Source organism: Neolamprologus multifasciatus, chromosome 1 (genome assembly GCF_963576455.1).
Source record: "Neolamprologus multifasciatus chromosome 1, fNeoMul1.2, whole genome shotgun sequence".
In the NCBI taxonomy this organism is placed as follows: domain Eukaryota; kingdom Metazoa; phylum Chordata; class Actinopteri; order Cichliformes; family Cichlidae; genus Neolamprologus; species Neolamprologus multifasciatus.
In genome coordinates this window covers 20455307-20483095 of record NC_140439.1, presented here as the reverse complement: position 1 = coordinate 20483095, position 27789 = coordinate 20455307, and the positions used below count along the sequence as shown (strand labels likewise).

Below are 27789 nucleotides of genomic sequence, written 5' to 3'. Positions count from 1 at the left end.
ACTATTAAATGAACAAAAAGTTAGCTAACAAGTGAGTCAACAATGTCCTAAATCAATGTGTTTTCTTTACTTACTCATAATGTAACATAATTTATTTCAAAATCAATTCTATTTATATAGTGCCAAATCACAATAACAGTTGCCTCAAGGTGCTACAATAGTACAGAAAAAACAAAAAACCCCAACAATGATATGACCCCTATGAGCAATCGCTTTGGCAACAGCGGGAAGGAAAAACTCCCTTTTATCAGGAAGAAACCACTGGAAATATTTTTGACAACTCCATGAAATATCGAGAGGCATGTGACAAATTTCTGGTGATCATAATACAAAAAGTACAAACCTTCCTTTATGTCCTCCCTTGCTGTCAGGGCCTAGCTGTGACAGGACAAAGTGCGGGCCTTTGGCACTGTCTGCATCAAACACATCCATGCTGCCCTCCCCTGGCGGCGCAGTCTTAGGGCCAGGCCTTTGACGGGGGGTACGTTTGCGGGACTTCCGTGGCACCTCTGTGTTGTCATTGTAAGACAACGTGCTCGTCACACTGAAGTTGGACAGAGATTCATCCATCCAGATGCTGTTACTTTGCTCTGTATCCTGGGTCCCATCATCTTGGCAGGACATTTGGCTGTCATCAAACAAATCTTCTGGAGGTGGCGAGATGTTCAGTACGGTGCGACGCTTTGATGGAGTCAGTGGGTGATGCAGTGGGCCTTCCTGGGTTGTTACACCTTTTCCTCCTGCTAGCTCGCCGCTGCCCCTGCCGTTACTATTTCCACGTTCTGCTCCAGCAGCCTCTGGTACCACTTTGGTACTCCTGGTGTCGTCTGGATCAACATTACTGGCTTTAACTGGTTTCTGGTCATTGGTTAGATTACTGGAATGCATGGTGGAGCTGGAAGAGGTGGAAAAAGCACTGCGAGGGCCTTCCATGGTCAGAGAAGAGGCATCTACAGTGCAAATAATTAGATAGTTAATACAGGCATCTCAACTAATGTTGGCTAGTAGTCCCAATTTTACAGCAAAATAGTTTTTTTCTCTGTTTCAATTTTTTTGTTGCTGATTTTATTAAATTTTTTTTATATGTTGTCATCCAAAAAAGAAACTCTGTGTTGTTACTAGATCTTACATATAAATGTGCATCTGATTCTGATGAAGTTATAAATGTGGAGTATTTGTAGCACAGTGGAGGTGTTATGTCAAGAAGACTAAAAACGAAGACAAAGGTTGAGCAGGCCACTATATTTTATTTCAATGTACTGTAATCAACTTCAAAAACAAACAGAAATTCATTATTGCTAGCATTTTGTGCATGCTCAAATAAAAATCTCAACAATGATAATATTGTACAATATGAGGCATGCCAATTATGGGAACTTTTCATTTATTTATATCTTGCTTTCTATCAGTGTTCATTTTGGGGACTGAGCGTAGCCGCTGAGACAAAATAAACAAGCTTCTGACCTAGGAAGCAGAGAACTGCAGACCATTTTCTGCATATAAAATGCAGACACTCCCTGCTTCATAGGGAACTTCCTGGAATATAAAAATGAGACAGCGAATAAGCAATAAAAGCTGAACAGTAAAAAAACGTATTCAGATTTTATTAAAAAGAAGAGAAAAAAAGAAATCAATAGAACAGGGAAATTTGTTTGGCAAAAATAATGTTGCTTCAACATGCTATACACTGATCAGCCATAACATTGAAACCACCAACATAACAAGGAATACAGTGGTAAATGTGAGGGGAGTGGGACACGTTAGGCAGAAAGTTCTTGGAGCAGACGTGTTAGAAGTGAAGGAAATGGGCAAGCACAAGAAACTGAGTGATTTAATGCAGTGGCCATCCTGTCCCATGTCTCTGGTACAATGTGCACATAAGCACATAAGCAGGATTGTGAGTCCTGTTGACGGTTGGGTGCGTGCACCTCTTTCACCTGGTAGCAGCAGGGCACACTATGGAAAAACGGCAAGCCACCAGAGGCAGTGTGACACTCCAGAGAATACCAGCTCCTAACAATCTTGTGTATTGTTACGTTGATGCATGTCACCTTTGTAGACACTCCAGCAGACCATGCAAACGCATTCACTGTATTTCAGCTTCCACCAGGAGAATTGACACTGCAAATGTGCTCTGGAATGGTTTGAGAAGCATAAACAGATCAAGGTGTGGCCTGAAAATTTCCCACATCGCAATCTCAGTGACGAAGGATATGAAAGAAAGAAAAAAATAGCGAGATCCACAGATCACGACAACAAAGGCTCTGCTGCTGACATCTTGGTGCCTGGAGAACACCTTTAGAGGTTTTGCAGAGCTATCGTATTTGGCAAGCGGTTTTAATGTTGTGGCTGGTTGGTGCACACTGTTATTTCAAAAGGATTCAAAAGAGTTTAAAATGAACTATATAAAGAGTGTGGAAAAAGGATGGTTAAATGGTATGGCGTTATTTTTGTGCCACTATTCTGAGCGCACGTAAAAATAAATTGAGCGCACGTAAAAAAAAGTTTGCAGTTGCAAGTGTTGTATTTTGAGGAGAAATTTATTTTGAGCGAAGAAAAGCTGAATTTGAGTGAACAAAATTCATTCCCACGTGCAAAAAATGTATTTCAGTGTTTGCTATTATCCATACACACACACACACACACACAATAGCAGCCCCGCTCGCTCGCAATGTGTTGCTCGCGCTCTCAACGTGTTGCTCGCGCTCTCAACGTGTTGCTCGCGCTCTCAACGTGTTGCTCGCGCTCTCAACGTGTTGCTCGCGCTCTCAACGTGTTGCTCGCGCTCTCAACGTGTTGCTCGCGCTCTCAACGTGTTGCTCGCGCTCTCAACATTTCTGCCCGTGCGCGCTCAACTCTTTCTCTACACCGTTATATTTGTGCCACAAAACCAGCCAATCACAGGCATCTCCGAAAACATTAGAGCACTTATTCAAATATGTGATGTCTTGATGAATCGAGCAGGTATTTGAAGTTTACACAGCACTATTCTCGCATGAAAATATCTTTAAAGTTTATTTCGTGACCCAGAAAGAGTAATATTTCAAACTCCGCCACTCTGTGTTCCTCCGCCACTGCCTCGTTTGAGTTTTAGACAAAATGGATTCTGGGATATTGCATTTGGTCATTTCGAGCTGAATGGAGTCCAGAACAGCCAATCAGATTTTTTTGCATCCAAGTCTGTGATTGGCTGGTTTTGTGGCACAAATATAACGGTGTAGAGAAAGAGTTGAGCGCGCACGGGCAGAAATGTTGAGAGCGCGAGCAATACATTGCGAGCGAGCGCAAATGCAAAAACTGAGCGAGGGGGGCTGCTATTGTGTGTGTGTGTGTGTGGATAATAGCAAACGCTGAAATACATTTTCTGCACGCAGGAATGAATTTTGTTCACTCAAATTCAGCTTTTCTTCGCTCAAAATAAATTTCTCCTCAAAATACAACACTTGCACCTGCAAACTTTTTTTTACGTGCGCTCAGAATAGTGGCACAAAAATAACGCCATAAAATGGCAGATTATAAACAAAGAGTTACACTGGTCTTGGCATTGTTGACGTTTGGATGAATCATTGGTTTACAAGAAAAAAACGGTTGGAAGAAAAAAAGAGTGCATAAAACGCATGAAGATAGTGTCATTTTGAGCAACTATCATGAGACAAAAACACATGATCAGAAACCACAATACAGAATTGGCAACAAACAAATGAGAGCAAATGATTAATACTTCAAACAACAATTTTTTTCTCCAAACAACCAGGAAAACATCAAAACTATGGACATCAAAACAGGACATCATGCACAAATTGCTTGATAGTAGTCCCCCATATTGGACGTGAGACAACTACATGTCGCGCTGGGGGTCGGGGTTGTATTCTTTGACTGGCCGGTGAGGTGAAATCAGTCAGAAAGAGGCTGCTTCACCAAAAACCTCTTTGTGATTGCATTGTTCACTATCAGATAGCAGTGGCTGCCTGTAGCTTGCATGGACAATGCCGACTTGTCTTCAGATGCTTGCTAACTACTCAAGTGAAATTTATTTGCATAGCCCTGTTCAGACCCCAGAATGCTTTACAGAGGGACATTTAAAACTTTTAAACATATCACCTTATGACACGTGTACAGTCGATCCTAGGAATGTAAAGGCAATAATCAGAAGTTAAAAAACAAACAAACAAATTTCACAGATGTCTTCCTACTTTTATCTGGCACAATAAAGTCTACTACAGATGTAACAGGGAGCTGGATTTGCAGTGACAAACTGTAGGAAAACTTGAAAAAGTGTAACGACAATGAAAACGTTCTTTCTAAGCAAAAAGCTTTACCCTGGCACTGGAGCCAAAACATTTCAAAAGGTACAAGTTTTACTTTGAATGCAAAAGGTCTCCATGTCTGGTTGGTTTTGCACTTTTCAGAGTTTCACTACCGCTTGTAGAACAGCCAGTGAGTGTCTGTGAAAACATTTTAGTCTGTTCCATGCAAACTTTAGGCGACCATGGCAATCTGTCACCAACCAAAGCAATTGCAAGGTGGTTTATGCCAATTAGTCAAGGAACCCCAAAATTTCACAAGTGATGGGAAAAGACCACAGGATGTTTAGCTGGTCTCTAGGCCTGTGTGACTGGGATCTTATTCACTTGACCTAATATTGTCACATGTCCAAAATGGTAAACAATTTAATGTCAAATGGTTAGCAGTCATGTGACTGCAAAACATCAATAGGTACGAATCTATCAATGAATTATTTGGTCTACATCAGTGGTGGGGAACTCCAGACCTCAAGGGCCTTTGTCCTGCAGGTTTTAGATGTGTCCCTGATCCGACACAGCTGAGTTAAATGGCTTGAAGTTCTCCAGAGCTCTGGTACTGAACCAATCATTTGATTCAGGATGATATCTAAATGGGATGATATCTAAATATCTACCAGGAGTGGGGAACTCCAGGCCTTGAGGCCCAGAGTTGCCCACCCCTGGTCTACATGAATTGCTTGTGGAAGCAGTGACCTGTGACTGGTATAAAAAAAATCAAAAGAAGGCAGGAAAGAAAAATATTTATAAAAACCAAAAAGGGGGTAGAAAGCCTGAGTCAGGCAATGAATAGAACCTACCTAAGTCTGTATCATAGCAGTCTGTACTGTCAAAGTCCCATGCATGCAAAAGTGACTGACTTGATTTTGGAGTCTGGAGCTCCTGGACTTTCTGAGCCTACCTCGCTTGCACTATTACCCCTAAGTGTTCATCTCTCCTCGAATAACTACTGGATCAGTCACTTAAAAGTCTCAGGTCAGCTGAAACATTTGAATAACTTCAATATCAAGTGAACATAGAACACCAAGTTAAAACATCAAAAGATAAATTAGAAAAAATAAAATAAAATCAGTGACACAGCACTTTTTGTTGTTTCTTTGTTTTTAGAAGCACATGCTGAGATTTTTAATTAATCTCTAGAATCTTTGCAAAACTCTCATGTGTTAATTTCCACCATGAAACCATAAACCCAACTGCAACAATGGCAGGTAAAAGATATGCTTATCTTCACACATTTAACAATCTGTGGCTCACCCTCCGATCCGGATCTAAATCTGGAGCTCTCAACACGCTAACAGTCCTCAAAAAAATGGGCAACTTTGACTTGTGTAGGAAATAGTCATTAGCTGTTCATTTATACTGGACTTCTGTGTTGGTCTATTAAGAAGATTTTCTTCTGTAAATAACAGCTCCACCTTGGAACTGCAGAATGGTCAACAAGGTGATTACAGCTATTCAAAGCTTCTTAATTCTCTGGGGAAAAAAAGGCTAAGAAAAAAAAATGGGTAAGTAGATTTAGTCTGTGGGGTAATGAATAACAGGCCTCATATTCTTATGGTCTACAATCATTCTACTTTGCAGTTTAATTATCATTACACACTAATATCATTGTCTTAAAACATGTACAAAACATGCATAAACCATATTTCTAAACTGTTGCTACAAGAGACCACAACATATAGTACACAGCAATGTGAGTACAGGCAGCTAGCTATGTTCAGCTGCCAATAACTTCCCTCACCAGCCTTTTATTACTGTTTGTTTTGTTTTTTTTCCTTCACGTGAGAATCACAGAGGTTGCCTGACTGGCTTTCTTGCCACATGCAGGTGTTTGTTTGCCTGAAGGTACAGACTGTAACATGAGTTGTACTTTTTTCAGGGTGGGGCATGATCAGTCCTGCTTGCAGAGGAGAAATAAGGATAAGAGAAGCAGGATCCTACCTGATGCTAGAGAAGCTGAAGGGAGAGGCCCTGCCTCTCCGCCGCTCATTTGACTCATGACTTTTGGGCTTTGCTGAGTGGATGAAGGCAACTGCAGCTCTCTGGGAAGAAGGTCATACACTGACTCTGTTGTGAAAGGAGGGGGGAACCAATAAAAGCGACAGTAAGGTGACAGATTTACAGGATCTCAACAGCTTTTGTTGAGCACCATCAAATGTGTCAGCTCCATGACCGAGTTGTAAACGGGAAACCTGAAAGTGATTAAACCTTTTTGGTTTTGGCTCATACGTTCTTCTGAAATTATATAATTACACAGCAATGTCATATCACCACTCTTACACAGTTATAAGAACCACCATGACCTTGTTGGCAATGACTCCAACACAGTGACACACAAATACCCATGATGCACAGCTAGGGCTATTGGAACAATGCACTGGAACATATTTCACCATCAGTTTTGATGCCAAACGCGTCTTCACCTTTTCACTAAAGCCAAAGCCTGTCGCAGGCTGCAAGTATGAATAGTCATGCCACACCTTTCACCCAATTTGCTGACAAACTAAAAATTCAAGTGACTGACATTAGATGGAAATGTATGTAAAGAATCTTTGCATATCAGAAAAGCAGCATCATGGTTTTTAAAAGATTTACTAATTTATCACGTATCTTCTGTAAAACTGTTGATGTCACAACAGACAGATAAAAATAGCATAGCTGCAGCCAATGCAAAGATATTATCTAATTTACCACATTCTTCTTGCTTGTTAAAGCCTGGCGGCTGCATTAGCTATAGTGCAACGCGCTACTAACAGTCCAGCCAGAGATTCAGGTGTGTTCTGTTATACTACAGAAGGCACTAATGTTGCCTCGGGCTAATGGCTGTAAACAGAGATGATAGGTCACCACAGGGGTCATGGAAGTTCACTCTCTTTTAACACCTCTCCCTTTTTCAACTAGCAACTTGTAGTATTTAAATGACCTCATTTGAGGTAATTTAGCACATTTCTTACACAGGAGCCTTTATCCACCATGTTTTCACATATAAGCAACAGCACTCCAACACTGTATTATAACATGAAAAAAATGATTCCATCGTTGAAGTTCATCATTAAAGTTGCTGCAAAATATGAATAATAATAAAAATCAATACAGGCAAGAAGATAAAGAAGAAATTGGAAAGACATCTGATGTGTCAACTAAAGATGAGAAAATCACTACAGTCATGAAAAGAAAACAAAAAAAACAAGTGAGAAAATGCCAGGAAATTAGGTTGTGATGATGATGTCCATCGAGGATGAAATGATGCCCATTTTCACTCAAGACTATGTGTGAAATATCTGGAACTTTTAAAAATTTCTCTAAAAGTATGTTTCATAAAGGTGGGAGGTAAATTAAGCCATCATTACTTTCACTATAAAGACATTTGTTTACATTTCCGAGACAGCAGGACTTTGATTATTTGTGCTCACAGTCTGAGGCAGTTCATTTGTTTGCAGCACACAAACAAATTCAGGTCAGAAAATTTGTGAGTGAAACTTTTGTACGCACAGTTTAAGCACAGATTTGTTTGTATGCACTTTATGCATACACCCATTGCCCCCTACTATACAGCATCCAAAACTGAAAGCTGCATATTTTTTCTCAGAGGACGGTCGGTAGAATCATATATCTGAAGTAGTTAGTCAAGACTCAGAGTACACTTTTGGGAAAACCCAGCAACTTAAGACATATCAAATGCTGTAGCATGCAAAATAAATAGCAGATCTCATTACAGACCAAAAACAGGGTCATACAAAGCCTTTTCTCTCCTCTCTGTGCCCCCTTCTGGGGCAACAGGACATGGAGAAGGGAGAAAGCCTTGGGTCAACAGCATGACAACACTTTTACTAGCAGCCTGATTCATCATCCAAATATTATGGTATGAACTTAGAGCGGCCATTACAGTCGCCTGACTCTCTTCTCTGCCAACTGCCAGCTTTAATTACTTGCAGCTGAGTCCCAGGGTTTGGTGTGTATATCAGATACGTAACCCTCCCATTGTTACCACTCGCTGTGTACAAAAGACAAACCTGGGACATACTGAAACCAGCCCATGCCTCTTCATTCCCAAAGCCCTCCAGCCTCTTACAGCTCGGTTTAGAAGAGCAGGGAATGCTGGTTCCCAGAAAGAGGCTTAAAAGTGGAGCCAACAAACTCCTAACTCCCAGTGAACCACACATACACAGAGGATTCTAGTGTGGTTTTCCTGGGGTTAAAAAAAATTATTATTTTTTTGGCTCCTTTCTCCAAACAAAATCAGAGACACACATGCATGCACACAAACATATCCCACTGCTGCCACAAAAACACTTTCCCTGCCCGTGCATTTACACTTTTAACTTCTTGGGCCTCACTGACTGCACATGCAGCAACATGTGCTCTCAGTGAGCAGCCCTTCCAGTAAACAGATTGCCAACCACACAGACAGAAAATATGTACTCTTCTCTCACAGCAGTAGTGTCGAATCACTGGCTGGCCTGTTCAAAGTGTTTCCACAGTCCCTTGGACTTTTTTTAGAGGGCTGAATGAAAATTCTTATTTTGCTGCATGTTTGTTTCCTGACGCACAGACAGAATGCAGTTCTTTATTTACACGTGACAAAACACTGTCCCTTTCACTCTGAAGATTTAAAAAAAATAATAAAGCCTTGCTAACTGGGCAATAAACTGTACGGACTCACGCACACCACGTGATGTTTTGATTTTACCTTAAGACTACAGCGATGTTGTGCAGTCCGCTGACCACAGAGGAAAACCTCTCATTTTCTGTGATAATCATAACAACCAGAATAATTCACACTGACACATGTGGTTAGTTTTGATCAGTAGCACTCGTGCTAACAATGCACTGAAATATGTGTGTATAAAAACTGAACTGACTCACAGCTGAACTAACAAACCACACACACACTCACAATCTGAGTTTCACATCAGGAATTCTGCACAGATCATACTCATCATGCCTTGTGATATGTTTATGTGGCAAGTAGTGCAGACTTAAGATGAAAAAAAAGAAGAAAGAACTCACCATGTGAATGGTAGGACTTACAATCCCATTCATTTCCCTCACATTCCTCCTGCTTGCTCTTACTAGCCCTGGCACCTTGGGCGTGGCACTGGTTTTTTAGCCGAGTGACTGATTTAACTCACTTCTGTCCCCCTCCTCCACTCCACCTACATCTCTCCCCGTCTTGTTTACTGTGCTTCAGACCCTTTGCTGCAGTGCATCCTGCTCAACAGGTTAGTGGTATTGTCATGTGGAATCCTGTCATGCAGAAACCGAGCAGTAGTGCAACCTACTTGCTGAAAAATTTCAGGCTGCAAAGACTTTGTGGGATTTCACAAAATGCAATGAGGAGCACAAGCTTAATCGACGGGCAACTTCAGCAAACCATCTACAGCAACCCTGAAATGTTTACAACCGACCTACATGTAGGCTACCAGGGACTCCATAGCAACAGAGATCGAGAGACAACTCTTTTGAGTGTTTGTCTCGCTTCTGAGCCAACATGGAGAAATTAGAAAATAAGCAGTATTATTAAGGCATAAATGAATACAGGTTTATACCTGAGCAATGAAGTTCGAACATATATAAATAAAAATCAGTATGTGGCTTCAGTTTATAACACCGTACTAAAATCTCACTCCATGTTATTGTTACCACCCACTACTAACAGCTAACAGCAATGACCCAGTTTTATACTTACACTGGACATTTTAAAGAAGCTAAATTAGGCAACATGGTTAACGCTAAAGCTACCCAGAGCTTAGAGCCAGTCAAAGTCAGCAGTCTCAGTATGAACAGTGAAAGAATCAAAGCAGTTACACAGAACAGACAATATGCAAGTTAGTAGTAACTTGCATATTTTGTGATCTGCTTTTTTGTTTTTATTTGAAAAAAAATAAAAAATATGTCAGGCAAATCTTGGTGTACCAGAAATCCTTAATTATTTGTACCTTGTGGTGACTTTTTTCTTCAAACCAGCACTAGTAATCGTCAACATGTTATCACACATTGGCTCATATTTCAAGACTGAGAATTATGTTTTTATATTTACGTTATCATTGAAGGCTAAGATTAAGGGGGGGGGGGGGGGGCTCAGTTTAACAGCAACACAAAGCACAGGATCAAAAGGAAAATACCAAAGACTTGACCCCAAAAGACTTGACCCTTATTATCAAACAAAATAACTTTAATTCTGACAACAAACTGTCACTTATGTCTTAAATAATTGCATCACACATGATGACTACAAAACTGTTGAAACAAAGCTTACTGTGATTGATTTTCAACCTACTGCACAATAGCAGGCAGTGTTGGTATTATGTTGGTATTATGGTGCTTAACCACATATTGCATTTGGGAAAAGAAAAAAACAACAACACCATTATCATTGTGTTTGGCAGTTTACCTGATGAAAAAACTCAGAAGACTTACCAAAGCACAAGAAGAAACTATTTGTGAAACCACAGTTGTTGCATGTGTGTTTTATGGAGTAAAACTAAGCTACAGTCCTGTGAAAAACTAAGTACACCCTCACTGCTTCCATAGGAATTTAGATGATAAGTAGTAGCCAGGTGCTGACAATCAAATGCACTTGGTTAACTGATCATCAGAAACTGTGAGCACCTTTTTTAAAGCACAAGTTGTAGCAGGTTTTAGGTCTGGAGCATTCAGATGTGTGTTAACAAAATTGGGGGGGGGGGGGGGGGGGGGCAGACAAGAAAGGATGTTAGCAATGATCTTAGAGAAGCAATTGTTACTGCCGTTAAATCTGGGAAGGGAGGTTACCAAATAATTTAAGCCATTTTTCTCCAAGTTGACCACAAGTGGAAAACATTCTTTGAACACATGAAACTGAAGAGGAGATTTTTGGCCATAATGCACAGCAAAAAACAAACAATATATCAGAACAAACACCTCATACCAACTGTCAAGCACGGTGGTGGAGGTTGATGATTTGGGCTTGGCAGAACTTGCAGTCAACCACAAACTCTTCTGTATACTAAAGTATTCTAGAGTTAAATGTGAGGCCATCGGTTCACCAGCTAAAGCTTGGCAGAAAACGGTTTACGCAACAGGACAGTGATCCCATGCACAGCAGCAAATCTGCAACAGAATGACAGAAAACGGAAAGAATCAATGTGGTCCATCCAAAGTCCAGACCTGAACCACATCGAAATGCTGTGCCAGGACCTGACAAGGACTGGGGAAAACAAAAGTAAGCAAACCTCAACGAATTTAAGTTGTAAAAATAAGTGCGCCAAAATTCCGACATAGTGACATGAAAGACTGGCAATCTTCCAGAAAATGATTGCTTTATGTTATTGTTGCTAAAGGTGGATCTTAAAGCTGCTGAATCACAAGGTGCACTAAGTTTTTCACAAGGCTGCATAATATGTGTAAAGTGAGAAGTGTACAGTGACATATGTAAAAACGCTTTCACACTTACCTGAGTTTGCATGAGATTACATGGAACATAAAAACCAACTTTTCTCACTTTAACCGTAACTATTTTGTGCCCATCTAACTCTTAAAAAACATAGCTTTTACCCAAATACTTAAAAAGACAAAGTTTCATCTTTCCTCTCAATAGAAATGTAAATTCCCCAACTTTTGTTTCAGGGTATATTGGAAAAGTTGGCCTAAAAAGGAAAAACAATCCGAGTACAAATTTAGAATGTGTGTTTTTAATTAGATGCATCTGAAATAAACAATGTATTCACTTGTGTTATGTCAACATTTTCTATTTTGACCATCACCTCGTCCTTGTCACGTTTTTGAAAAGAAAAAAATCTTACAGACTGTTCTTTCCACACAGCGATCTAACAAAGTAAAAGTCAGTGAAGCCTTGAAGCGGGTCAAGTTATTTGTGTCACACCAGGTTCAGCATTTGTGGCATGTAGCCCTTTTATCCCAGCTAATCCTGAAACAACCAGGAACAACCTCCATGTGTCATCAAAAAAAGCCCACTGAGACTCTATGAGGGCCAAACCACACATCCACAAGTCATCTTTGAAAGCAAGGTAGGTCAATTATCATATTTATTATCTAAACAGTACCACAATGGAGTCTGTTTTACTGTCAGCAGATACTACTGGAAAAGAAAATAGTGACAATATGACTGAACTTAATTCTCTTAAACCCATCTACCTTTAGCTCTGTGCTTACCAGTGGACCCAAAAGACAAAATGGTCATTCAACTTAACCTGAAAGCTTGACTTCAAAAAGCAGTGGAATTCAAACTATTTGCAGTGGACGGCTCACACAAAGGCTGGCAAATACAGCATGGTCAGCTTTGAAAGCAAGGCTGTCACAATATAGGATTCTTACCATTATGTTTGCCACATTTAACCTAAACCTCGTCACACCTTGTTTTTAAACAAGTCAATTATAGAATGTGAGATTAGGGATCCTGATAACCTTGCAACCTTGGTTGCAGTAATGTCATATGAATCTATAAATATTTACATGATCAGGGACAACCGACACAACATATCTATGTCTGTGTAGATGCCTCTCAGTTGCACCACTGTCATACACACAGACAGTGTGGGTGAATTTCAATTCTAACCAAATGTGCAAATATTACCCATTACTTTGTGCAGTGTCACTGAGACCAGCCTGCACAACCTGTGATTGGTCGGCAGACTCAAAGACACCATGACTTTGTTGAAAGGCCTGTTACACTGGCCTAGAGACCAGTCAACAACCTCATGCCACCGCACAATCCTTGCGACCTCCAGCAACCACTAAATGAGTGAAATTCACATTTTACTCACGTATGTGGTGGTCATCGAGGATGTTTTAATTTTCTGAAAACTTATTGAAGGAAAACAAAAAGACTCTTAAAAAGATTCATCTTCAATACCAGTGCATCATCATGATGGCGCCACTTGAGAGCCAAACAGACACACTGTGGCAATTTTACACATAAAACGTGTATATTTACATCTACTAATACATGCACACGTTCTGATTGTCCTGCGTTTCCAAATAAATAAGTAAAGTTTTCAACTGACAAAGCAGTCCAGAATCTTTTCTTACTGACGGCATGTAGAATTTACATTATATGGACAAAATCAGGGTACCACATGCAGATTACATCAACAGAATACCTTTACGCTTGTGTTAATGTCAGAGGAGGTTTGGAGCTCTGCAGTTATTAAGTGAGCAGAACACTGGTGGTTTTTATGCACCATGGGCCTTACGACCAGGAGACCTCACTCTTAACTTTAGTGGTTTACCACTTGGTGGCCGAGTTGCAATGGTTTGCAATCACTTACATTGTGGTTCATTGTGGACTACCTACGAGGGAATAAATTTCACAAACTGACTTGTTTCAGTGGTGGCATCCTATTTCAGTACCATGCTCAAATTCAGTGTGTAAATCTCACAAAAGTTTACAAAGGCAGATTACATAGCTGAGTACTCGATTTTACATATCACATATGCACCCCTTTGCAACCTAAGTGTGTGGCCCATGTGCCACCACCTTAATTAAAATACTAAAAGTATAAATACCAGCCGAGAGAATGCTGGAAATGAAATAGAATTCATATTCTTTATGAGCCGGCTGTAACATACAAAGTAAACTTATCAGAGAGTGATGGTATATACTCCTGTCTGCATGTCTGTATATCAACCTCTTTTTTTTCACCCTTCAAAAAAAAGAAAAAAAGAAAAACGTGTTTTATTTGCAATGTCGCAGAAAATAATTACTGTAAAAAAAAAACTAAAAAAAACCCCGATCAAACCATAAAATTTCCAGTGAATTCATGTCTAACTGCTGATGAGAAGTTTTCCAAGTCCCCGTTTCCAGTGAATCAAAAGACACACACACACACACACACACACACACACACACACACACACACACACAATGTGGTAAAACAGGAATTTCTGACAGGTTCACAGGAAAAGTGATGAGGCAACAGGAAGTGTCTTTGAATATACTGACAGACAATTAAATATGTTCACAAGGGTGTAGGGCTGTGCGATATGACCAAAATCTCATATCCCGATAAAAGACGTCTATCGTCCTGATTTTCTGAAAATTCTGTGAATCTCGGGCAGTTCGACTTGCGTGAAGTGTTTCCAGCTGGGCGTCATGTAGCTGGAGTCGAGTGTTTGATGAAAAAATATTGCCGTAAAAAGATCATTTTGCGACACCACGAAACAAACGTGTTTTTATATCATCATCCGATATATATCGTTATATCGAACAGCCCTACAAGGGTGTTTAAAAAAAAAGGGGGGGGGGACAGCACCCTAGCTTCTTAGATTGGAACAGTCACTATCAGCAAGACCTTCCGAGTCGTTTTTATATAATACTATCCTGGACTACCCTGAGACTTTTTAATGCAACAACTCATTTCATAATTAATATAAAGTATGTATGCACATCATAAAATCAGCATCTGTGAGCAAATGATGGAGATAATGATTCAAAGATACGAATAAATCTCCATTAGCACAGAGCCACTGCACGTCAGTATATAACATTATGCAAAAATAGCTTGTAGTATTACAAAGTAGAGCTGGGCGATATATCGAGTTTTTAAAAAATATCGATATATTTTTATACGAGATATAAGATGTGACAATATCCTTTATATCGATATAGTCTATGTTACGTTATAACTATACTTGTGGAGCCGCAAGTTTGCCTCTCTTTCGTCCACTTTTGTCTTTACGCAACATTACTCGGCCTCGCCCCTCCTTCACTGAACACAACTCCCCCATCGCTTCACCTGCAGGAAGCGACAAGATGGACACGGCAAATCTCCGTTAACGAGTTACTGCGCATCGCCCCGTGCGTGGGGCTGGACGGCGTCAACGTGTTAGCTAGCTAACCACGCTAACGCCATGCAGCCCAGAGGCGCTGCACAGCCTAAAATCCTTTCATTTTCTCAGAAGTTGACAGCGCGCCTTATGTATGAATTCTGGTTGTGCTTGATGGCCGCGAACCAATTTTATGTGGTACACAGCGCTCAGCAATCTGTCAAAAAATGTTTTAGTACGACTTTGGTAAGCTACGGTGCTGCACCGGTTGATGGATTGTCAGAGCATTACGGCGACCGAGGAGCCTCGCGGAGTGATACGTACTGTGCTTCAACGTAATATTACCCTACTGTGTATAAGGACCATAAATGGCACCTGTTAAGAGACGTGGTTACGAAGAGGATTTCAAACTCAATGCTGTCAGTCACACAGCAGAAGTTGGGAACAGAGCAGCTGTGAAATCTGTCTTTGTTACTATGCTCATCGTCTTTTAGTTTACATTTTGACTGCACAATTGTGAGCTTTTTGTTATGCACAAAAACAACATTGTTTTCTTTTATTTATGCAACATTATTATTTAATAAATGCTCATAATTTATTTTTGAGTAAATTTTATGTACATCTATGCTCTATGTTAATAAAAGTGCCTGTGTGACATCTGGGACACAGCTTTGACTAAGAACTCTCTTTTTGTTCTTACTTTATGGCTTAAAATGGCTTAAAAAATATCGAGATATATATCTTATATCGCCGTCCAGGTAAAAAATATCGAGATATGAATTTTGGGTCATATCGCCCAGCCCTATTACAAAGGTCTAGTTTTGGAAACTCTGTGGGCTGATTTCTGATGGAAGCTGTTGACTCTAATGATAAGAAGGGGGAAATAAACATTTAAAAAAGAGACAACATTTAAAGTTCACTGGGAAGGTCTTGAGGTGCACTAAATCTACACTGAAAAAGTCCAGAATGTAGGACTAGCTCCTAATACCAATGTTTTTCAGAACAATAACTGCTTTGAATTCTTATCCTTGTGTTGTAGATTTTACTTCTTTGTAATATTTTCAAGATTTCTATTGACAAACTGTTGTGAGACAGCCTGTAGACTAAGCCTATAACTTTACCACTTATATAGGAAGATTTACTTCCAAATAAGGATTGAGAATGGCAAAGACTAATCAAACTCCACTATCACCAAATGCAGTTTGTTCTGACAGGGTTTAGGCCACTAACTGAAAAACAAAAACAAGGGGTGATATTGGGATATTGGAACTGAAATTTGACGTCTGCATGTTAGTCTAGTTGCCTGGACATGCAAAGATTGGCACCCAACAACAGCTTTTGATCCAGAAGCCCTCTTTATGTAATTTCTGTTGACTCCTAAGGCAAAAATTCCTTCCAAATAGCACGCTTACTACTCTGCCCCACGTGCTCAAACAGGTTTACGTCAGACTGCACACTTAAGTCTGCACCTTTACTCACTGAAGAGGAGAAAAAAGATGCAGACTCATATTTCTGTTGCTCATTGTTCAAGCAAGCTGTGGCTTGTTGATATGGTGAGAAATGAACAGTTTTTTTCTTCTAATGAACTGGTATTTGACTCATCAAAAAACAAAGAAACAACACAAAACAAAAAAACTGTGCCAAACTAATAAATAAACCTGACCTTTGATTTAACAAGAAACTATGGCAGGGCACCTCAAGGTTAAAAAGACCATAATGCAATCAAGCAGATAAGCAGTGACTTTTAAATAGCTACCGAATGTTTTGAAAAAAATGCAGTTAGCAGCCTTGTGACCAGATGTCACGCTCTAGATATTTAAGATTTGATTTTATCATAAAAACCTGACATGATTAATGATTGTCCAACCTAAGTACAGGTTTATTTTGCATCAGGCATCGTCTATACAATACCATCATTATACTTTTATAATCAGATTTAGTTTAAAAAACTCAATAAAGGTAAAGCACATCTTTAACTGTTTGAATTTTGTGGAACAATGTGGGGTTTAAAGCTGAGGGCAAAATTGCTGCGGTAAATCAGACAAAATAAAAATAATGCCAAAGTTTAAAAAAATGTTTTTAATGTCAGAGTACAAAAGGAAAAACTGTTTGGTAAGGTCACACAGGTCTGGAGGCCCATCAGTGTCTAGGGAAAAATGTATATGCCCCAACTAGTAAGCAAGGGTCTCTTGAAGACTGGTAACAGTTTCACCTAGCAACAAATGACAAAGAGGTTGCTGCATCAAAAACCTCCTTCTGATTGCTTTGATTGACAGCACATTGCAGACAAAGTCAATGCACTACAGCAAACACTTGCTAACTAACCACTAAGTGGTAGTGAAACTTGAAAAAGTGTGACCAAACCAAAGACAGAGATTTTTCCCTTGTGGTCTTTAGGCCTGCGAGACTGGGACTATAGCAATTGATTTCACAGCAGGCGTTCACAACTGGTGGTTGCCAGGCAGGAGAAGGGGGAAAAAGCTGATACTTTTGGTCAGGGTTCTTGTCTGATGCAAACAGTGTTATCAGAGGGTGAAGACGAGCCTCCGTGCAGATGTTTGCATGCACTCCAACTTGTTGTGTTTGTGCAGACGCTACTCTAAACCCTGCGTATGCATCTGTGTGGCGTAAAAGGTATATTCTTGGCTTCGCTGGACTGAATGTGGGCCAAGTGAGAGTGCACAACAAGAACAAGCAAGGATACAATCAATGACAGGATACAGGAGGACATCAATGCTCCAGTTCATTCCAGCACAAATTACCTGCCGGTCTGCTGGGGAAGCCAGATGACTCAGAAAGAAGAAATGAAAACACAGGATACTGGCATACCACAACTGCTGGCTTGCGAGGTGGATCGCTTGAGCACTTTGTCACAAAGAATTTGTCATTACTGAATGTTATGAAATACCTTTTTGTGTGAGGAAACTCAGAGCTGTGACAAAATGTGTCAAAAAAAAAAAATCCCTTACAGGCTTAACAAACCTACAACAGGATTTTGAAGCTAAATGACAGCAGCTATTCTTGTACCTGCAGAGGAGGGGGAAAAAGAAAGAAAAAAAAAGCTCAGAGAATATATCATATGTTCATAAGCAAGTAACATTTCTTCTACTTGAACTGGCTTGCAGACCTTAACACAGCCTCAGATTCACCTTTCATTTCATTTTGTGCCAGGATATTAACAAACGGCTACAGATGTGATTAAACTGACTCAGCACTGAAAGAAAATTGCCTTAGCTGTGGCTCTGGATCTGCAGGAAAATAAAACCATGGATGCAGTTCAAAGTCTCAAAAGAGAGCCACATGTGCAGTCTCAATCAAGCCCAAACAGCATGAAGGACAAAAGGGGGGAAAAAAAGTGGCAATTTCAATTTGATGTATTTCTGCAGCTTTGGTTAAAATGTAGAAATCCATAAGGGCTTAGAACAACACAAGATACTATGTACTGTGTGAAACTACCTGAAAGAAAAAGCCCAACCCTAAATATATGTGCCAGCAAGCATGTGTGAACACATACATGAAGTTAGTCAACAGGTCCTTTGTGCATGTTATCATGTTTCAATAGCACTACATTTAATGTCTCGCTGCCAACTGGTATTGCATTAGATGAAAACTGATGGAATGATATATGTGCTAATTACAGCTAGCTAATAAAAGCATCATTCACTTAACCAACATGGTGCAGTAACTGTGGGCTGTAACAGTGGTCAGAACAACAACGCAGCAAGACGACTTCTGCAGGATAATCAAACCACTTCGGAGAGCTGTCCTTAAAGACCATTTCAATCCACAGCTCTCTGGCACTGTCTCAATAAAAACGGAATATGATAAGCTCCACGGAGAAGGGGTTTGTTGTAAGGTTAGTATATCGGATTACCCAAAGTACGTGTTCGGGTTTCTGATTTCAGCGTACATTTAAAACACCATACTCTAAAGTAAACACGTTTTGGGTTGCTATTTGTCTAACAATTAGACAATAAAGTCTTATCTTTTTATTATTTGTTAATTATTGTAAACTGACCACTATGTATTTATACACAAACACAGACTGGCTTGATTGGAACTTGCATGTACATTTGCTTTATTTAGAAATAACAGGAAAGAAAGAAAAAGAAATGAATAAATGTGTGAATTCACTGTAACAGCTTCTTACTTTGAACCAGAATATAACACACACTGCGTTTACAGCCTAGTTATGAGTTTCTGACACCTTAAACTGCCGCATGTGACCTGCCAATGGAAAGAGCGCGGCAAGCCAAGATTCACCACACTCAATATTTAATGTCTTAGTTCAGAATCATCTTGCTTGGGCCAGAAACGCAAGGGCAGGCTGTAAGATGTCACAGGTGCTTTGGGCTTTTCACAGAATAGTGTTGAGAAATATTCTCCAAGATCTGTGCAAGCAGAAGCGTTCAGGCGCTATGCTCGAGTCCTATTCCTGTTATTTTGCAATGGAAATCCTGAACTGCGGTAAACCAGACAGTACTGCGGACAGGACTCTTTGAAACATGGTAATGGACACAAAATTAAGTGGGACAAATACAATACAATGCTCCGCTTCGTGACCCACTACTGTATTTTTTTCTCAGAGCTATCCTGCTGCACAGCAACACCTGTCTGGCAGATAATCTCCTTTCAACTGCTGAGAGCAACAATTCATGAACACAATTAACCTGCTCACCTAAAATAGGCCAAGGAGACAAAAACTCTTTACTTGATTACTTATTAAAGGCTGGTTTCTGGCAGAATGGAAAAACTTTAAAAGACGGGTATAATACTTTATAAGTTCCGTGATTTCGGCAACTTCATTGCACGTCGTAAAATCTATAAAGGTGCGCACAAAGCTGTCGAATTGCAGTTTCAAAAACTAACACTTTTCAATGTCTACAAAAGGTATTTGTAACTTTGGGAACACACATTTTTTTATATATGTATGACACAAATGTGATACTAGTGCTAATTATTACAAACATGTGCTCGTTTTTGTAAAATATTTCTTTTTTTTTTTAAGCATTAAATCTCAACATGGCTTTCGTGTTCAATGCAATACAACAAAGGAGATTTTGGAGATCTATACGTATAGCAAAAAGTAGTTCAATAGTTGACCTCAACAATCACACACACACACAAGAAGACACTTTAGTATAAACTTCAAGTGCTCTGATTGGTTAAAAAGCTCATATATTGATTTTCCGCAGCCAAAACAAAGTCACAAGTGTGCAGTAAATACCAGAAGAGGCGATATTTTGACCCGACACTGATTAGACTTCTTATTGAAGTTTGGTTAGTGTTAATGATTGATCAAAGAGATTTCAAAGAAGGTAAGTGAGAACACTTGGGCCGCATTTAGATGTGAGTAATCGGAATTACTTTATGGCTTTTTAGGAGCACTGAATGAGCTCATTAACAGTTAACCCTGAAGATGAATGTATCGAGCAATAGCAATTGTGATTTATATTACAACAGGAGATTGTATTTTACTTGAAGATGATCATAAAAACTAAATGTTCTCCATCTCCCCTAACTCTTAAACAGCTCACTACTCCAGACAAAACAGATCTCAACTTTAATAGAGACACTGGGGGATAGAAGACCGAATATGCCATTAGTCCAGATGCCTGTCTGTCTGCATTCCACTTTCGCTAGTGGACTCTGATCTACTTCTTCCTTAGATTAGTCAAGTTGCCAGCTGCATGTAGCTTTGCTCATAACAATTAATATCATAAAACACTTCCAGGCCACAAAAGACAAACAAACACCACCACTAGCTCTGTGAACATGGCTGGGCCTGAGTATAACTACAGGAGTAGTAATTTTGTGGGGAGAGGAGCCATAATGGAGCTTCAATGGCCTTTAGTCAAAATAAATGTTACGGTCCTTTGAGACAAAGTCAGTCTGGACATCATACAGCAGGCCCGATATAGAAAACAGTTATGATAGGCACTTATAAATGGCAGAGGAAGAGGGGTATGAGCGAAAAGTGAAGGGATTTTACCAGTAAGCAGTTTGTAGACATTCCCCATTTCACCCAGTTTCATAGGACTCATATTGGTTGTCTCCTGGTTGTGTCCTCCTGGCTTCGCAGACAGAGTGCACACAATGCAAATTGTGCTCTCAAAGCTGTGTTGAATATTGTAAAGCTGAGGAGGAAATCCATGTCATGTAATCAGCATACTGCTGGTATGGTGTCATGTGTGATCTTATTATGACACCAGGCAAACTTGACACACGAATATATATCTACAAGGGCGACGGTTTAAAATACGTCGAACAGGTCTGGGTTGATGTTAAAAAAGATGAAGATTGTGAGTTACTTTACTGTGTGTTTCACCGTGTTCACAATGAGCTTAAGTTCCCAAGACCACTGACTCATGAGATTACCGTTCATTTACATCTCCAAATACAGGAGTTTAGAGTCCACAGATGGCGACGTGTCTGCGTCAGAAACATTCAGAGTAAAGCGCCAACTCTTAATGCACTGCTCTTTTTCAGACGTTTCCCCTCTATGATATTGTTTCTTTCATCATCAGATCTCAACGAGCTTTCAAGGAAGTCAAATATTTCTAAGCGCATGCCGCTAAGTTTGCTTAACACAGCAGAGTCAATATTAATAGAGTGCTATTTAAGCCCAGGTTTATACACAGTGCAACCAGCAAGGTAATGATTGACCAGGCTTTGGTCGTGTCAATAGAAAAAAAAAAAAAAAGAGATCGCTGATGTCGAGATCTGAGGGTCGTACAATTGTTAACTGGGATAGATAGTGCAGAACCCATAACATTCTTCAACTTAATGTGAAACTGGTGGAGAGACATTTTATTACATGCATTAACTTACAGACCATCAGTAAAAGATAGCAAGCAGTCTTGTCTTGAGTGCTATTGTTTATTGGATTTACTTTACATTCTCTGTCGCAACAGCAAACTAAAAATATGTTCCTCATCATGTTTTGCTGTTTAATGCAGCTTTTCTATTGTTTTAAATGGAATTTATTTTCTTACTCATCTTACTCTATCTTGGGGACAGCTCTTTGTGACCGCTTGTGTGAGAAAGGCATTTTACAGACGAGCATTACCTATTAAAAAAAAAAAAAAAAAAAACAGCTAAAGATTCTGATCGACAGTATATTTTATTTCTGGGCTGGGGTACGACTTAAGCTGATGTTAAGGAGTCAAAAGATAACTGGGGCTTTCTTTCCAAAAAAAAAAATCAACTGTGGAAGAGTGGGCCTTATCAGGACCATACCCAACACAGTGAAACCCAGCTTCTCTACTAAACAGCCCATGGTGTCGACTGTGCTGCCAGGAACACACAATTGTGCGATTAACAGGTTTAAAAACAAGTTACCACTGGCCTTAATCTCAAAGGAGTTTTAGCTGATTTATGTGGTGCATAAGAGTTCACGGTCTAGAGTTAGGAGTAAAAAGTTAAATTATATAATTGACAGCAAAAACAAATTGTTATCTTATTATCTTTGTGCATTACTGGGAATGATCAATGCTGCTTACAAAAGTATTGAAGTAAAGTTGCTTTTACTGGAATACTTTTACTATATTTATTATCACTTTTCTCTTATGTCACAGAAGAAACTGTTTAAAAATGAGTATTCAGAGCAGTTTGAACTTTGCCACATAGCAAAATTGGTATGTCCCGGATCTGGCCCACACAATGTGGCCCACACATGGTCCACATACCGCAAAGAATGATAGGACTTTGGTGGCCCAGGTCTGGTTTGCCAGAGGTGGCCCACACATGGGCCAGCCCAAGGCCAGTTGCAGACACACTGGTGGTCCTGTGCTGGCCCATGTGTGGACTACCTCTGGCAAACCTGATCTGAGCCACCAAAGGGCCGTCATTCTTTGCAGTATGTGGGCCATGTGTAAGTTGTGTGCAGCCACGGGCCAGTTGTAGACACACTGCTGGCCCAGAACAGTTTCAGCTCTGGCCCCAGATGTCAGCCGAATGCGTACCTTAATCAAGCCATATAATAACAACATGTGCCAGAACATGCAGAAGAGTGCAAAAGTAACATAACTCTGTTCAGACAGTGAATGGACTGATTCTTGCATAGCGCTTTTCTCATGTCCTGGATTACTCAAAGTGCTTTATACAACATGCCACATTTACACACTTTCTCTAAACTCAGTGCTTCCTAACTACATTCACACTCTTGACATGCAGACTGGAGGAGCCAGGGAACCACTAACCTTTCGATCAGTAGGTGGTAAATATGAGTAAACCGTCACTAGGTTTTGGATAAAGTGTACACTCAATAACCTGTCAAACCTGCATTTGAAATGTTGGCTACCATAGCAGTATAGTATTGCAACATGGCATTTGGGTCTTTTAACTAAAATAGGAAAACAGGAACATAAATAGTGCCATCATTGCCAGACCTGGCCCACATCTGGTTGACATACACTCTGCCATGACACCGGTCAGCCAGAAGTGCCAGCTTGATGCCAGATCCGGGCCAGACCTGTTTTCTATGGGCCTTGGTCACATAAACCAAACCACAATCGAGCCAGAAATGGCATGCCATCACATAGGCAGTACCATCTATACCAGGCCTGGCCCATATCTGGATGACATACGTCATATCATGCCAGAAGTCAGCCGACAGTGCCGACTTGTTACCAGATCCAGGCCAGACCTCCTTGCTATGTGGGTTATTGGTTCACAGCAATTACTTGTACATGTGGTGGCCTTCATGTTAAACTTTAGTGCTGTTTAATATGAGCAGCCAGTGCAACACATATTTGGTAAAATAAATGCAATACTGGGTTAAACTTGTTTACTACTCCATTAATGGACTCCTGAATCTAGGTAAGCAGCTGATGAAAAAGATGTTAATATTCTGGTAAATATGCTAGGGCAGGGAGAAAAGGCAGAGAAGGTCTTCATTTCTGCACATTTCCAGTGATTGAGCGAAATGATATAACACAATTTGTGAGCATCCATTTGGGTAATAGTTTCAAAGTTTGACACAAACCAAAATCATAGCATGACAATCTGAAATAACAAGAGGAAGCATTTCACAATTCTGGACAGAGGTTGCAATGGAAGTGCGACATTCTAAAACATAACACCTAAATGCTTCAATTTTTCAACTTTTTCTCTCCAACTTATTGCAAATTGCAAAACGTTTCTACAGAAAGATGATAAATATATTTTCAGGCAATGTGTCATTATTGCATGTTATCTTGAGACATGATCGTTTCTCTTCATGATCAGCCGCAGTAAAGTTGAGCATTGAATTCTGCATCACGACCTTCATGTTTATTTACGAACATGTTTTTCAGTCTAAGATCATTGTAAAAGCAGCGTTTGTCAGGAAAATCAGTTGTTGATTTACAGAATTATGGCATTTTGGTTTTGTGTTTTACAAAGACCCATAAATTAAATTACTAATTATATTATTTTCCCATTATCAACTCATGCTTTCAGGTTAAAACTGGCAACAGATTTCCATTAAGATTCTTAATGATGCAAAAATTTCCGCACGAGCATGAATGAAGCCACCCACTTAATTCGTTTGCTGAAACCCACTGCTATAAGAAAATGGTAGCATACTATTCTTAACCTTAAAAACTGATATTAGCTTTGCACACCCCCTGTTGGATGAAATCGCTTCCAAAAGATATTTCTACATATGACAGTTTTGCGAGACTTATTTTTTCCACTTTTCTCACTAGTATCATGCAAAGCAGCATGCTCCCACATGTGTGTCCTATTATATGGATAAACTCCTTCATGTAATTAACAGGGTACTACAAAATGACGCTGTTTTTGTTTTGTGTTTTTCTAAATTTACACCTAGTTAAGTTCATTTAAGTTAGGCTATGCTATGTAAAGGCTTTCATGAGGCTCTCACAGTTCATGTCCATGATCCCATTACAGCGTCGCTTTGGGGGCAGTGCCCTGTATATGTAGTGCTTCAGGGGGCGGGGGTCACTGATGGCCTATTCAAACAACCCCCAGAACATAGATATCACCGTTTTTCAGCTGCCAGGGAATTGGTAAACTGGTCTGACCGGTGTGCATGCAGCTGCCCAGGGCTTTAGTTTTGAGAAAAGATAATAATAATTAAAAAAAACATTCCACGTTGTTTCAAGGTCCAATCCCACGACACAGTACACACAGGAAATATCTATAAATTATCTATAAGAGATTCAGTACCTCACATTATTTTGAGCAGGCGTTTTAAAGATGGTTTACAAATGAATGAGAGTGGAGGGGGGAGTTCAGCCACCGCACAAAAAAACCTCCAAAAAACACACCCACGCACACTTGTTTAAACCCTTAAACCAAACGCGGCAGGCGGTCAGTCGCACATGTAAACTCCGAAAAGTGGCAAATGAGAGTGACAAGCGAGAGAGAAAGTGAATAAAAAAATGTTTACCTTTAGAGTACAAGGATCTGGGTGAATTCAGGTCGAGGTCCCCGCTGAAAAGGGAGATAAAGTCAGAGGGCATTGCAATCCCTCAGTGTGAGGAAACCGGACACCGTCAAACACAGCGTCGCTAAAACGTTTGATTGTTTCTCCGAACAGAAAGCCCCCAAACTTTGAACGGGACAGCGGTCGCTACTAGCGTGAGAGTGTCCTTAGAGCTGGTTAACTGCCCCCGCCGCTACTCTGCTGGTGACTGAGTACCCCCTCGGGCTGCCAACGACGCATGTTTGTTGTCAGCGGACGAGCCGAGATCGTTGGCTCACGTGGATAGTCACGCCCACAGCCGTGACGCAACACGTAAAAAGTGCCGTCGGGGATACGTAAGATCGTTGGGAGTTGTGTAGTAGCTTACCAGAGACACGGGCGTTTTATTTATATGCAGATTAATATTTAAATACTCTAACTTTTCAAACAATACTTTTCCAATAACCTACGAATACGTTTATTTTGTAAGCTACACTGTAAAGGTGTCTAATTTTATTTTAAACCCCAAAACACTAGGGAAAGACCATCTCTGAATCGAGGAGGGTACATCTTTCGCCGTCTTACAATGCTGTGATTGCAGCCATTCCCCAACTCTCTGAATGGTACTCATGGTCTTTGATCATTGAGCTTTGATCAGTGGCTGTTGATCAATGGTCATGACAATTTGCATATTAATGATCAAGAAACTGACCTCCCAGCCCTTGTTCCTTCAGTGGTGCTAGTTTCAGTCATTATGCAAATGTGCTGTTTATAAGACGTTTATAAGATTGGGGAAACCTGCAGTCAACTGAGATTGAAGAAGTCACGTTTCTCCCACTGAAAACGCTACATCCAGATGAACAGAATCAACTTTTGAGGATGTTTAATTTAACTCTTTTATAATTATATTGCACAGACTGAAGAAATTCGTGTCTGAATGTGCAGAATATAAATGTGTGTAAAACAATTAAGACAGCATATGAATAGAAAATAGTATAGATTAATAATGGAAATACAAGCGAAATGTTTTGGGGAACCCAAAATCCAAGAAAAGAACAGAAACAGCAAGCAACAAAACACCATACTTTATACTGTGCAAAATCTGAAAGTATAGACTGAAAAATGAATAAAATGTGTTAATACAGTGTAACACGATATAATGTTTATCCTACTGAACTGAAATGCAGCAAAACAATAGCAAGTAAAATATGGAATGAGTACAGTATAATTCATGATATCTGATAGATGCTAATAACCAGTGTTGGCCAAGTTACTTGAAAAAAGTCATCAGTAACTAAATTACTGATTACTTCCCCCAAAAAGTAATTCCTGATTACTTATTTTCAAAAGTAATTAGTTACTTAGTTACTTAGTTACTTTTTAAAAACATGATTTACAACCTGAATAGGTAATAAAGCGATAGATCTTTCAGCCCAATTCTATTTTTTCTGCATAATCCATCATATAAAATGTAATCAAATGGAAAAAGTCTCTTTTTAAAATTTGTTTTATTAGTTTTAATCTTTTAACTTTATGCATCAAGCAAAAATTTAATTATATGCAACATTTTCTGACTGGAAGAAATTTGTTTAACATTTAAACCTATTTTCTGCACATTCCAGCACATAAAATAAAATATTTTTTTTGTGTTTACACTCACTATTTCAAATAAATGCAAATGAAACACAGCAGAAAATAAATAAAATCAAAGACTCAGCAGTCCTGTTGCTCTATTTTCACCTGTATAGCAGGAGTGAGGCAGGCGGAGGTTTGCCCTGGTTCAGGTGTGCCGCAGTGGTCAGTGGAAGAATCCGCGAGTTTCTCTGTGAATTTCCCATTCCGTGGCAGCGTACTCGGTGCTTGCAGTGAGCAGCGGACACTAATGTTTTTTGTCAGTTTTTTTGTCAAACTCAAAGTAAGGGCAGTACTTCCACACTTTAAACGCTGCACGGTCATATGCTCTCCCGCACTCGATATATTGTCCATTGTTGATCTGCACACAGGTGTTGCCATGAACTTTGCACTCGCTTACATCACTGTCATGAGACACTCTCCCAAAAAAATCACGGTTTTAGTAACGCAGTAACGCTGCATGCTTACGGGAAAGTAACAGTAATCTAATTACCTTTTTTGCAATAGTAATCCCTTACTTTACTCGTTACTTGAAAAAAGTAATCGGATTAACACGTTACTGCCCATCTCTGCTAATAACTTTCACAAAATATTCTTCTTTCAGCTGCCTTCAGGTGTCACTACAACAGGTCACTTGCCTCTATCTCACCCATTCCCCAGCGTCCTCCTCTGTCCTCC

The 27789-nt window shown here is 39.8% G+C and overlaps 1 protein-coding gene across 13 annotated transcripts in view; it reads right to left on the bottom strand.

Moving 5' to 3' along the window:
* nfat5b (nuclear factor of activated T cells 5b) overlaps positions 1 to 25790 on the bottom strand; it is a 39737-nt gene extending 13947 nt beyond the window's left edge. For 5 of the 13 annotated variants that reach the window (XM_085155542.1, XM_085155543.1, XM_085155544.1 and 2 more), the window contains exons 1-3: positions 25465 to 25789; positions 6243 to 6368; positions 344 to 950 (exon numbers count right to left, since the gene is read on the bottom strand). In XM_085155542.1, coding sequence (XP_085011668.1) covers positions 344 to 950; positions 6243 to 6368; positions 25465 to 25537 — 806 coding nt within the window. In that variant the 5' untranslated portion in view covers positions 25538 to 25789. Of the gene's footprint in view, positions 1 to 343; positions 6194 to 6242; positions 6369 to 9311 lie in introns of those variants that run through there. The other 8 variants (XM_085155548.1, XM_085155541.1, XM_085155553.1 and 5 more) reach the window with 8 other exon arrangements.
* Positions 25791 to 27789: the final 1999 nt, after the last annotated feature.